Here is a 12,794-nt window from a genome sequence, read left to right as displayed (position 1 = left end):
GGATAGATTGAGCCAGCCGGGTTTTACTTCCATTGCTTTCAATGGAAGTAATTGAGCCAGCCAGGTTTTACTTCCATTGCTTTCTGGAGCCATATGGTAACCCTACCTCCGAGAGACAAAGACGGGCCCCCCGCCACTGCTCCCCCTCACCCCGCAGCAGCAGCAATAGAGAGAGAGACTATTCTGCTGGCTATGAGTCCTTCTGCCTGCCACATCCCACCTTCTCTGAAGTTAGGTCCTGTTTCCGCATAGGCGGGACACGGCAGGAGAGCAGTCCCTCTCGATTGCCGGCTCTGGGCCCTCCTTGGAAGCCGGGCCCAGGGGATCTCTCCTCCCAGTGGCCCTGGGAATAAGGGGCTGGGGTTGGAACATCTGTGAGAATGTTCATGAGCCAGCAGTATGGAGACTGGTGTAGAGTGTCAGAGAGAGAGAGAGCTTAGGGTCCAGCAGTAAAGGGGAAAGTATAGGGTGTCTCAGTTCACAACTGTCAGGAGTACAGAAACTTGGATTGGGGATGTTTCCAAGATAGCTCAGGGAGCAGCATTACAGAGACTGGTGTTGAGGGGAGGGTCTGAAAGAGATCAGTATCCAGGAGCAAAAGGGCTGGGGCTGGGACTGAGGGTGGCTTCAAGAGCTCAGGTACAAGGCGGGTTGACATAACCTATTTGGTAGCAAAACTGCAATACCCCACATAAGCCTTCATTTCTCTGCCTACATTGGCCAGCCCTCTTCCCCTATCCAAAATCAATAGGAGGGCCCTGGGCACTTCAGTTTCCAGTTCACGCAGTATTTCCCGAGCCCATGTATTTTCATAGCAGCCCCTCCAAAGGCTTGCACAGGAACAGCCAGGCTACCACAGGAATTTTAAAAGCACCTTTTGCCTCACGATCCCCTTCCTGTTCAGATATGATATGCTGGCACCATTCACTGATAGAAGTGGGGTCCAGGACCATTTCTTCTGTTTTACAGAAGACAGGAAAGAGCAGAGGAGGAGCAGGAGGGTATCCAGATCGCAGGCTAAGGGCACCATATTTTGAAGCTGCATTGCATTGCAAAATTCTTGCACCAGCAGTTAAAAAAAAAACGTTGGGTGTGCCCTTCCCTTTGACTGACTCAGAGTCTAAACACATCTACCAAGACCTTTGATTGAAATATTAAACAGGTAGTACATTGTAATATGTGGTGTTTGAGATTTCATTCTTATCATCTAAGAAAATCACTTTCTTGGTTAGAAAACACATCAAATAGAATAAAACATTCCATCAAAACCATTCACTGATGACCACACCAATCAATTAAAATGGACTTGGGGAAAATCCACAGCCTATTTCTAGGATAAGCAGCATACAATGTATTGTACTTTTTTGGGATCTTGCCAGGTACGTGTGACCTGGATTGGCCACTGTTGGAAACAGGATGCTGGGCTTAATGGACCTTCAGTCTGTCCCAGTATGGCAACACTTATGTACTAATTCCAGGTCATCAGCACCTTCTATACCCATCCTCACAGGTTGAAGAGTCACCCAGTACCTTAAATTTATTTTATTTGCCATTAGGTTGTCAGCTAGAAATAAACTTCTCTATCCAACATCAAACTGAGAACCGTTTCCCTGCACTTGCTCTCTATCTATTGTACCTACATTCATATCCAGAACAGGTTTTCAGTGTCAAACAGCACAGCAACATCCTTCTGACTTTTGTACCTGAAAATCAGGTGCATGGTGTTATAGTCAGGCATTTTTACTTCTCATCCATCTAGCAAAAGAGCCCCCCCCCCTCCCAAATTGTGGTCCAGTTTGCATCCCAGGTTACTTTGCTCAAGTTTAAGGACCTAATCCTGGTGTCAGGGCTATATTCCAACACTATATATAGAGCAAGAGTCTATTTAGACTCAAATACAGTAGCCCTGACCCTCTTGGTTGTGTCCGTCCCCCAGTAACAACATGGATCATAAATACTTTTAGAATATGGATGTAGAAGAAGATCCATGACCTGAATGTAAACATGCCACATAAATGAGACAAATCCATAGGAGATGCCTCTTGGATTGTTCTTCTAAAGCCTTCTTATGCTCTAATCACAAATTGGTTTGGCAATGTCCAAAAGTCAAGAATCTTTTCATCACCATAGAAACTCATACGGTGGCTGTTTCCAGTTATTTAACAGTTACCATTTTTGTTTATTATTTTATCGCCTTGAGATGTGGTATGAAATGTGTCAATGTGTTTTCCACTCGGGGTCATGAGTCATAGTGAGGCCTTCTTGAGATTCTTTAAACTGGACATGAGGGATGCCTTCCATCAACTTTCTACATAAACACACTGTAAACATTACACTCTTTGGATTTCCTATCAACCTTCCCAGTTATGGTTACATTCTTTTTTGATATGTACACAAATGAAATATAGCAGACAGAGGGAATCAAAGTACTTTCAATTCTAATCCAAGACATAACATTCTCTTAAACCTTAAGGCCCACACAGATTTGGAAATTGACCAAACCATTCAAAATGTAAACTCCCTTACGTTTGGCGCTGCAGCCATATTATAGATGTCAAAGATGACTACAGTCAAGGGTACAAACCTACAACACTATATGACACCATCGACACTTCTTTCCTGCAACCAACAGAAATGGTTTGGACAGAAAAAAAAGTCAGTATAACTTTATTTTCTTGGAGATGGCTCACTTCCAAAGGCCTTTGGTAATGATGGAAAACCTCTGTTTGATTTCTTTGTCTCTCCAGCTTCCTTGTAATAGAAGAAAATGTTCCCTTCCTCTTTTCTCCAAGAATTGGCTCATATGGATTGATGATTCTCTGGCTTCTTTGCTTCTCAACGTCAGGTCACCATTGTCTTACAGGGGTTTCCCGTCTCAAATCTCCTGCAAGAAATTGACGGGGAAGAGTCCAACTTTGCGTCCTGTTAGCACTTTAATGTAGCCATTAAGTTCTTCACCTTTCTGCACCACAATCTATGGGTAGGGAAAAGTCAGAGTTAGCAGATATAGTTAAGATATGGCTCCAGGCTGAGTCAGTTCTAATTTGACCTCATCATTCTGTGTATACATAGAAACCCCTAGAGCTCTCTAAAACTATTTCTGTCCATATGTTAAAACGAGGCAGCTTTCTAGAGCTGGGAGTGTTCCTATACTATAAAGGTAATATAGAGGGAGGTGCAGCCCATCCCCAGGTGTGGGATAGCAGTAAAAGGGACTCAGTGAGTCTTTGGGAGTGTCATCAACAAGAGGAACAGGTGAAGGCAACTGGAGGCTTTGGTGCTACCTGGAGAAGACCAGGTGCATTTTCCTTCTTACTAAAGAATAGATTTCTTCCCTTCTATCAGCTAGGATGGACTCTGCCTAGGCGGGTAAATATGCCTATGTCTTAGGGACAGGAACTCTGTCCTTGCACTAGCGTTCACCAACAAGGTATTTTGCCATGTCGTCACTCTTGCAAAGTGGGAGAGGAGGACCTCTACTGGTTCTAAAGGATTTAGAGAAGAACTCCCTTAGGAGCACCAGGAAGTCAAGGCTCATACCACTAATTTTCAAAAACTTGAGAGTGGATTTATGTTTTTCTGCTCAAGTATAGTGTAATTTTACAAAGACAGAACTATGAAGTATTTAGACTTTTCCTGTAATTTGTCTATCTTTTCTACTGTCATTATTACACTTCAATAATAGATTTTCTGATTGTAACAAATGTTCAGAGCACAGACTGTCTGTGTATTCTGTCTGTATCTCTGTCTGTGTGTGAGAGAGTGAGCATGAGTGTATGAATGTGTGTGTGTGGATTGCGAGACCGGTACTCTAACCACTTGGCCACAGCTCCACTGTAGCGCGGGTGATTTCCTAAGGCTCTCAAAGCTATTGCTATTCCCCCATCCAAGAGCTCCAGACATTGCAGTTTCTGAAGATGGACTCTCATGCCTATTCAGGGAGTGCCCTCTTACGCCCCATGCAAAGACCCTCAAGCTGCCATTGTTCTTCTGCCTCTGAGCGGAACTGCCATTGAAGCCCTGCCCCTCAGCTCAGATATGGCATCAGCATCTGTATGCACCTCCTGTGTTCACTGCACCTTAAGACACTGACCTAAGCTATCATTAAACCTTCCTTCCCAAGGGAGGTTTTTTTTTTTTTTATATATATATTTATTGATGACCGATAAGAAAAATTGAACAAGTCATAATAACATCCAACATGATGCAGATTACATTGAAATATATAAGTCCACCAATCTTAATACATTAACTCTTCGTTTTCCAGTCATCATCATACATTTTATCACATTTTATTTCCCCTTCCCTTCCCTCCTTTCCCCCTTCCCTCCCATGTTCAACTTCAATTCAACAATTATTATCCATTAAGTACTCTACTACGTGCCCGTGGAGTTAGTGTGTTTAGAAAGGGCATCCAACATTGAAGATACTGTTCGCCTCTTTGTGATGCCAGATCTAATGCTTCCTTTCTTTCCATTGCACTAAGCGAGATCATATTTGCTCTCCAATGTTGAGTGGATGGTGTTTCTTTCTGCAACCACAATTTAAGTATTGTCTTTTTACCCATCATCACTGATCGTCTCTGGAAGTGTCGAAGGCCAACCTTACTGGACCCTTGGTTTGTAAATTGTTCAAATAACAACCTTGGATGGCTCTTCCAATTAATCCCCCACATCTTTGATACATGTAGACATATCTGAGACCAGAATCTCAATACTGGCGGACAATGCCAGAACATATGTCCTATATGTGCTCCCTGCCTCTCACATTTTGGACAATCATCTTGTGGCCTCAAAGTTGCTTTAAATGCTCTGTGTGGCGATATATAAAGTCTCATCAAGAATTTGTATTGCATTTCTCTGATTTCAATAGATCCAAACTGCTTATAACATAACTGCAAACAGGTCTGTATTGTAGTGCTCCCTATGGTGCAACCCAGTTCTTGTTCCCACTTCTGTGTTAATTTTGTGTAGTGTGTCATAGACATAGCCTCTCGTATCTGTAAGTGATAATACTTTAATGGTACTGATTTCTGGGCCTCCAAGTCATAAACCTCTGTTATTTGTTCTCGCACTGTAGTTTGTAACAATGACCCTGGGAGGGACCGAATATAATGTTTTAATTGTTCATATGCCAAGAAATCTCTTATCTCCATCCCCTGGCAGCCCTGTAATTCCTCTTGGGACTTTAACGTTCCATCCCTCCGCAAAACTTGAAACAAAAAGAAAATGCCTGCTGCCCTCCATTTACAAAATGTTAAAGAAGAGCTCCCCACTGGGAAATCTAGATTCCCTCCAATCGGTAGGAAGGGCGTAACTTTCCCATTAAGACCAAGGAGTTTACTTAACCATACCCATGTTTTCTGAAGTGGAAGAAACAATGGTTTAAGATATGTTGGTGTTGTCACCTTATTTGGTCCTGCGTGCAACCAAAAACTAAAATGTACCTCCTGAAGCATCTTACACTCTGCTTCTGGGTATGTGAAATGTGACGTTCCTCTAAACCAATCTGCAATATGCCTCATGCACCCCGCTACTGAGATCCATTTAATATTGAGTGCTCCCAATCCTCCTTTTGCTCTCGTCAAATATGTTTGTTGCATACTGACTCGAGCTCGTTTCCCATTCCATAAAAATTGCTTTAACAGTTTATATAGGTCTAGTTCTTCTTTACGGGTCATAAATAACGATAACACTTGCACTATATACGTCCATCTCGGCACTATAATCATATTGTATATTGCAATTCTACCAAAGAGTGAAAGGGTAAGTTTTTGCCACATCATTAAGGTTGTTCTTGTCATCTCCCACAAAGGTTCTAAGTTGATTTTATGTATGTATTCTAAGTGTGGGGAGAGATAGATTCCCAAATATTTGATTTTTTCCATTCTCCATTGTAATGGGAATATCCCTACCCATCGTGTTTTTATTTCTTTTTTGGTCGGTAGTGCCACCGATTTTTGTGTGTTTAATTCAAACCCAGAGATATAACTAAATTCCTCCACTGCTTCTAATAGATTAGGTAAAGAATTTTGTGGGTCCGTCAATGTAAGTAATATGTCATCAGCAAAGGCTAATATTTTAGTTGGCAATTCCGGTATTGCCACTCCCGCAATCTCGGCATTCCTTCCCACTGTTCTCAAAAAGGGTTCAATATACAACAAGAAGAGCAGAGGCGACAGGGGGCATCCCTGCCTCGTGCCCCTCCGTATTGGGAATGCCGGGGATGCCATACCATTCGCTAATATATGTGCTGTTGGCTCAGCATAGAGGGTAGACACTGCTCTAAAATACCAGCCATCCATGCCCATATATTTCAAAACTTCAAATAAATAGCCCCATCGCACTTTGTCAAATGCCTTAGCTGCATCCAAGCTTACCAGCAACAATGGCTCTTTCGAAATCTTACCATGCGCCAACGCCAATAATGCCCTGCGAACATTGAGGCCTGGGTGTCTTCCCCTTACAAAGCCCACTTGATGGTCATCCACAAGTTGTGGGAGATGTTGTGCTAACCGATCCGCCAGTATTTTAGCTAATATTTTCAAATCTACGTTTAGTAAAGATATTGGCCTGTATGCTTCTAGATCTTCTGGTGACTTCCCTGGTTTCGGAATTAGAGTTATAAGCGCATCATTCGTTTTTGGGAATAGGTTTCCCTGCTCTATGGCCTCCTCAAAATATTTTGTTAATGGTATCATTATTCTATGAGCCAACATTTTATAATATTCTGTTGAGAACCCATCAATCCCTGGGCTTGTTCCCCCTGAGAGGGTTGTAATTACTTTTTTTACTTCCTGTAAACTTAGTGGAGCATTTAGCTGGGCTCTCATCTCTAGTGACAACTGTGGCATCCCTGAGTCTTCCAGATAGTCTTGGATCACTGAACCCTCCACCTCCGACTCCGCTTTATACATTCCCGAGAAATAGTCTTGGAACAATTTCAATATCTCTGTTGGTTTATGCTTCCTGGTACCATCTATAGTTTTTAACGTGTGAATGAAGGTCTGTCCCGTCCATACCTTTGTTAGTCTTGCTAATAGCTTTCCACTTCGATTCCCAAATTTATAATAATGGAATCGTCTATGTATCAATAATTTTTGTGTCTTCTCGTGAATTAACGTGTTTAGTCCCGCCAGATCTGCCATCATTTGTTCATAATGTGTTTCAGTTGGATTATTTTGGTGATTTCTTTTGGAGCGCAGATATTGGCGTTCTAATTGTATGATTCCTTGTGCTATTCTTTTATTTCTACCCGCCACATAGCTGATGATATCCCCCCGGATAACTGCCTTCGATGCTTCCCAAAATAATCCCGGTGTATCTTGGTGTTGTTTATTCGTCTCTGTATATGTTCCCATTTCTTCTCTAAGAATGTTCGAAAATCAGGATTGTTTAGTAAATAGGCTGGAAATCTCCAGCGCCTATATTGTTCCACTGGAGGTCCCATTGCTAGTTCCACCCAAATTAACGTGTGGTCTGATATTGCCATCGGGCCCACCTCCGCTTCAAGCACCATGGGAAATAAGGTATTGCTTATCAAGATGTAATCTATCCGTGACCAAGTCTTGTGTACTTTAGAGAGATGTGTGTAGTCTCGCTGTGTCGGATGTAAGAGACGCCAGGGGTCCACTATTTCTAACATCTTGCACAAATAGTCCATTCCCTTGCCCTTTCTCATCGCTCCCCAGGTCATCGCCACTGATCGATCCATGCTAGGATCTAAGACTTGATTAAAGTCACCCATTAGTATCCATGGTGCATTGTCATATTTGAGTCCTAGTTGCACCAAGGTATGTAAGAATTTCGGATCTCTTGTATTTGGTCCATATATTCCACAGATATAATAGTCATACCCCAAATAATTTAAGTGGATCAATATGTATCTTCCATCTGTGTCTTTTTCTACCAGCCTGGACATGCCGGGGATGCCTCTTTTTATAAGTATGGCCACGCCCCCTTTGCGACCTCCCGCAGATGAGTAATAACAATCTCCCACCCATTGTTGCTTCAATTTTTGGTGTTCAGAATCAGAGAGTTTGGTTTCTTGTAAACATGCTATTGTTGCCTTGTGTTTCTTTAGGTGGGTCAAGATCTTAGATCGTTTTATTGGAGAGGTTATCCCCGACACGTTCCAGGACACTAAGCGTACATTTGCTGGCTTAGCCATTACCTTTATAAATAAGTGTGTGCAGATATACTCTTAACCATTTCCAAGGCTCCGGGTCCCCCAGCCTGGACCTTTCACCTTCCAACCTGATTTCCACTTCATGTGCGGATCGATACCTTATATGGTACTTTAGGAACCTTGGCTTAAATTGTCCCTCCCTTCCCTCCCCCTTTTTTTTTTAATCTCCCCCCCCCCCTATCTTATTATCCCTTCCTTCTTGTTGTCCCTTTTCTAGTGTGTGTGTTGTCTTACACACGGGTCCGCTTGATGCTCCCGGAGCTTCACCCCTTCCCCCAAAGTATATATTTAAATATTCTTATATTCCTTTGAACTTTAACAGATCTTGTAACAATTAACATTTTAATTATACTTATCTGAAAAATAAACTTTTTGTCCATTACTACTGGCACAGTTCAGAATCTGATCTTCTATTCTTTGTAATTCCCTTTATGCGTCAGGTCCCTTTCAAATATTGAGTAGAGAATCATGTTCCTTCTTCTGTTGAGTTTATCCAGCTCATGGCAGCTTCTGCTGTTTCAAAGGCTTTCCACCCGTTGCTCGTTTGTATCCTCAATATCGCAGGATATTGAAGCGTAAATCTTTGTTTCTTTTCCACTAGTTTAGAGCAGGCCGGCGTAAATGCTCGGCGTCGCGCCGCCATTGTAGCTGAATAATCTTGAAATATTTTAATGGCGCCTCCTTCGAATTTCGCCTCTTCTTTGTTGCTTTTGTACAAACTAAGTATTGTAGCTTTCTGGGAGTATCGATGAAATTTAGCGATAATCACTCTGGGCCTAGTACTCCTCGTTTGTTTCTGGCCTGTTCTATGTGCTCTGTCCAGGTGAATTCCATGTCCTTCATTAGCTTCAGGAAATCTCGCTTGCAGCCATGTTTCCAGCGTGGTTTTTATATCCTTGTCAGCCAATGTTTCAGGAAACCCTACAAATTTCAGGTTCTCTCTTCTAGCCCGGTTTTCTAGCTCGTCCAGTTTTTCTTGATATTCTCTGGTTGCTTTTTCCAGGTTTGCTATACTTTCCGCATAGTTATTCTGGACGTCTTCTACCTCCGAGACTCGCGTTTCCAATTCACCTGTACGGCGAGATAACTCTGAGGTAATTGCCGTAATTCCAGCAATTTGTTCAGCCAGTTGGGTGAAACGAGAGTCTAGCGCATGTACTACTGACTCCGTAAGTTCCACCACTAATGCATCTGTAGGCTTCTGCGGCGGTAAAGCAGACGGCGACGTCGGCGCCATTTTGTTTTCCGCTCCTCGAAGTTTATCTTCTTTTCTTTTAGAGGTTTTTGCAGTTGTTGACATCCCTGCTTGAACTAAAAATTTGTCCATGCACTCCTGCTCCTTTATCGCTGTTTATGTTGACTTTTGAAGGACTATAAGCCACTGCAAAGGTGATTTTAAGGGTGAGCTCCGGAGCTGACGATGAGACCCACGTCCACCGTTGCTTACAGCATCACGTGACCCCCCAAGGGAGGTTTTTAAATTTAAATCAATATATGCATCTAGTTTCTCCTACATTTGTACGCAACGTTGGCATGCACTGCCGAATGTCATAAAAACACCACACGATTTGGCAGCCTTCCGGAAACTATTAAAGACTAACCTGTTCAGAGAGACTTATTAAAAGGGCCCTTCTTTAAAAACAGGACATCAGAACTGTACCAGAATTAGTTAACATTGAATTATTCTTATTTTGGTTACTTTATCACTGTCATTATTGAACGCTTTTCACTACCCTTGATTTCAGCACCTGAAATGTATTGATTACCAATTTTATTCTAATTTACTGTGTTCTCTATATACTCTGATTGGAACATTCTTCTGTATTTCTTATTCCAGAAATGGCAATCGCCACTACGGTATTTGTAAGCCACATTGAGCCTGCAAAGAGGTGGGAAAATGTGGGATATAAATGCAGAAAATAAATACATAAATAAAATTATTGTTAACATACTATTTTCTCAGTGTGGGCCTGCTTGATTATCTGGCAACCATTCCAGTACTTTACAAGCCAAGTCCTGGTCACCCCCTGATATGCACTAGTGCCTCAGGTACCTTGCCCCTCTCCACACCCAATCGGAATCTATTTAACAAACCCACTCCTCCAGGCCTATTCTTCCTATTTGGACTTCTGAATGCTTGGCCCAATCAAATCAAAATAACTTTTGATTCATAGCCTGATTTTGGAGCAAAACAGCAGCTACTTTGCATCACTGAGACTTGGCTCAAAGACAGTAAATCCTGGGCTGTGACCCAGGCATGCCCATCTATCTGTAGCTGCATGCATAAGCAGGGTGGAGGGGTAGCAGTAATTTATTCTGGCTCTCTCTCACTAATCAAGCATTCTCCATGCATGCACCACAGCTCTGAATCACTATTAATCCAGTTAAGTTCAACATCATCAATTTATCTGTTGTTTATCTACCTTCTGCCTAATACAGTGCGTGTTTCAACCCCTGAATTGACAACTCTGATCATGCAAACAGCCACTTGTCATCCTAATTTATATAGTCCTAGGTGTTTTTCATCAATCTTTATTGATCAAAATAACCACAACATAATCATCGTATACAGGAAGCATATGGATGCTCTTACACACACCACCCATCCAGCAATACAAGTGTTGATACAGAGCATAACAAGCAAATTGCTCAATTTTTCCTATATCCAAAGAACAATTCCACTAATAAAGCAAAGCTCAAAACCCAAACGAGAGGAACTAAAGTCACCTATGAAAAAAATATAAATGCCATCACTAAAATTTCCTTCTAAACATACACATAACTTTTCGCAATTAATTTTTAATTCTTTAATTCATCGATATAAACACTATCAGGAGGAAAAAAGCCTCAGCAGTCACAGTTTGGGGAAATAGACATACCATACTGAATGACTATGGCAGAAAAAAAACAACACTCAATCAGCCTTACAACGCAGAACCAGTTATTCCTGCTATAAAGCAGCAGCCCGCTCAGCAATAATGGAGTATTTTTCTTGGGACTCTGCTCTCACACTAATTACCATAGGCAACTTCTCTTTTGTCTCAAAACTCACTGCCCTAACTCCATTATCAGAGGTTAAGCCAAACATCCCCCCTCATGCTTGATTCTTTGACTCTGCATTTTTAATCAAAAGTAACGGTCAGAAAAACTTTGGTGCAATTTCTGCTACCACCCCAACAGTTGAAACTACATCTGGCCTTAGTAGCTCCTTAAAGGCTTTTAAGTCAGTCTCTCTCTCTCCTATTTAAGCATCACGCTAAATTCAAGTTTATGCCTGTCCTTTTTCCTGAAACTCGGAAAGTGGCCAGAATCAGGCCACTGCTGATAAGATCCAATTTGAATCCAACAGTTTCTGCCCAATATAGGCCAGTCTAAAATCTCCCCTTTATGTATAACATTGTTGAAAAGGTTGCTTCACTCCAATTGACCATCTAAACAAAACAGATGCCTTCCACTACCTCTGATCTGGCTTCTTTGTAATGCATAACAGTGAGTCCGCTCTACCTGCCTTAACAAATGAAATACTTTTGAATTTATATAGTGGTAAAGTTATTCTCTTGGTTAATTTGGACATCCTCAGCATCTTTTTTGCCATGTAAACCACTATTAATCTCATAATTGCAGGAGTTAGGTATAATACAAACTACCCTTAACTGGTTCTGCTTCTTCCTATCTAATCATTAAATACAGCAAAATAAAAGTCTGTGTTTTATGACATTCCTCCTCTTACCTGTGCGGTACCACCTGGCACATACACTGTCCAATCTATTTCTGGTGCCACTAACCAATATAGCCCATGATTTCAGAATCTGGTGCTAACTTTATGGACAATTTGTTACTTCTATCAATTTGTCACAGCCCAATCCCACCCTACACCACCCCATTCAATGTAGAGGCCGACTGCGCTATACAGATGGCAGCCACAACTTCCCGCGGCAGCCTCACGAGACTGCCATGGGAGGTTTTAGCCACCATTTTGGAACTGGGAAAGGCCTGAGCATAGCCGACGGGGGCAGGAGCAACTTGGGATGCTCTTGCCCCAAAGACACTATTAGACCACCAGGGCCTTTACAAGGTAGGCCCAGGGAGGGCCTATGAGGGGGGCGGGGAGGAGGGTGGAACGTGGAGTGGTGAGCGGCTGGGGGGGGGGGGTTGGGGGGAAGCTGGCTTGTGGCAGCAAGGGGAGGCAGGGCTATAGTTTCAGGTTTCCACCAAAAATACACTGGCATTTTTGGCCAAAACCTGAACCTGGATTTCAGGTTGGTTTTGGTGCCAAATCCAAAACTAAAATTTGGTTGACCTTTAATTCAATGTGTTTCTTGATGCAGTGGCCTGCATTTAAACTTATACCTCAACTTATACCTAAAATATAAATTAACATATGCTTCCAGCTTCTCCTACATAAGCACGCAACTATGGAATGCATTACCACTCGCCGAGAAAAAAATGCACGACCTAACCAACTTTCGGAGATCTCTGAAGACCAACCTGTTCAACAAGGCATACCACCACTGATCCATCCTAATCACCAGACAACGAAACACAAGCCTGAACTGGATAAAACCCAACTCTCTGCATGTGACTACTAAAGTTTACTCTACCATGAA

At 42.2% G+C, this 12,794-nt stretch overlaps 1 protein-coding gene across 8 annotated transcripts in view; it reads right to left on the bottom strand.

The window, feature by feature from the left end:
• Window positions 1-2,420: 2,420 nt before the first annotated feature.
• The window catches only part of STAC3 (SH3 and cysteine rich domain 3), a 68,348-nt gene continuing 57,974 nt past the window's right edge, over window positions 2,421-12,794 (bottom strand). For all 8 annotated transcript variants that reach the window (XM_030196633.1, XM_030196634.1, XM_030196636.1 and 5 more), the window contains one exon: window positions 2,421-2,974. In XM_030196633.1, coding sequence (XP_030052493.1) covers window positions 2,876-2,974 — 99 coding nt within the window. In that variant the 3' untranslated portion in view covers window positions 2,421-2,875. The remainder of the gene's footprint in view (window positions 2,975-12,794) is intronic.

Source organism: Microcaecilia unicolor, chromosome 3, assembly GCF_901765095.1.
Source record: "Microcaecilia unicolor chromosome 3, aMicUni1.1, whole genome shotgun sequence".
NCBI lineage: Eukaryota > Metazoa > Chordata > Amphibia > Gymnophiona > Siphonopidae > Microcaecilia > Microcaecilia unicolor.
This window is presented reverse-complemented; position numbering and strand designations above follow the sequence as displayed.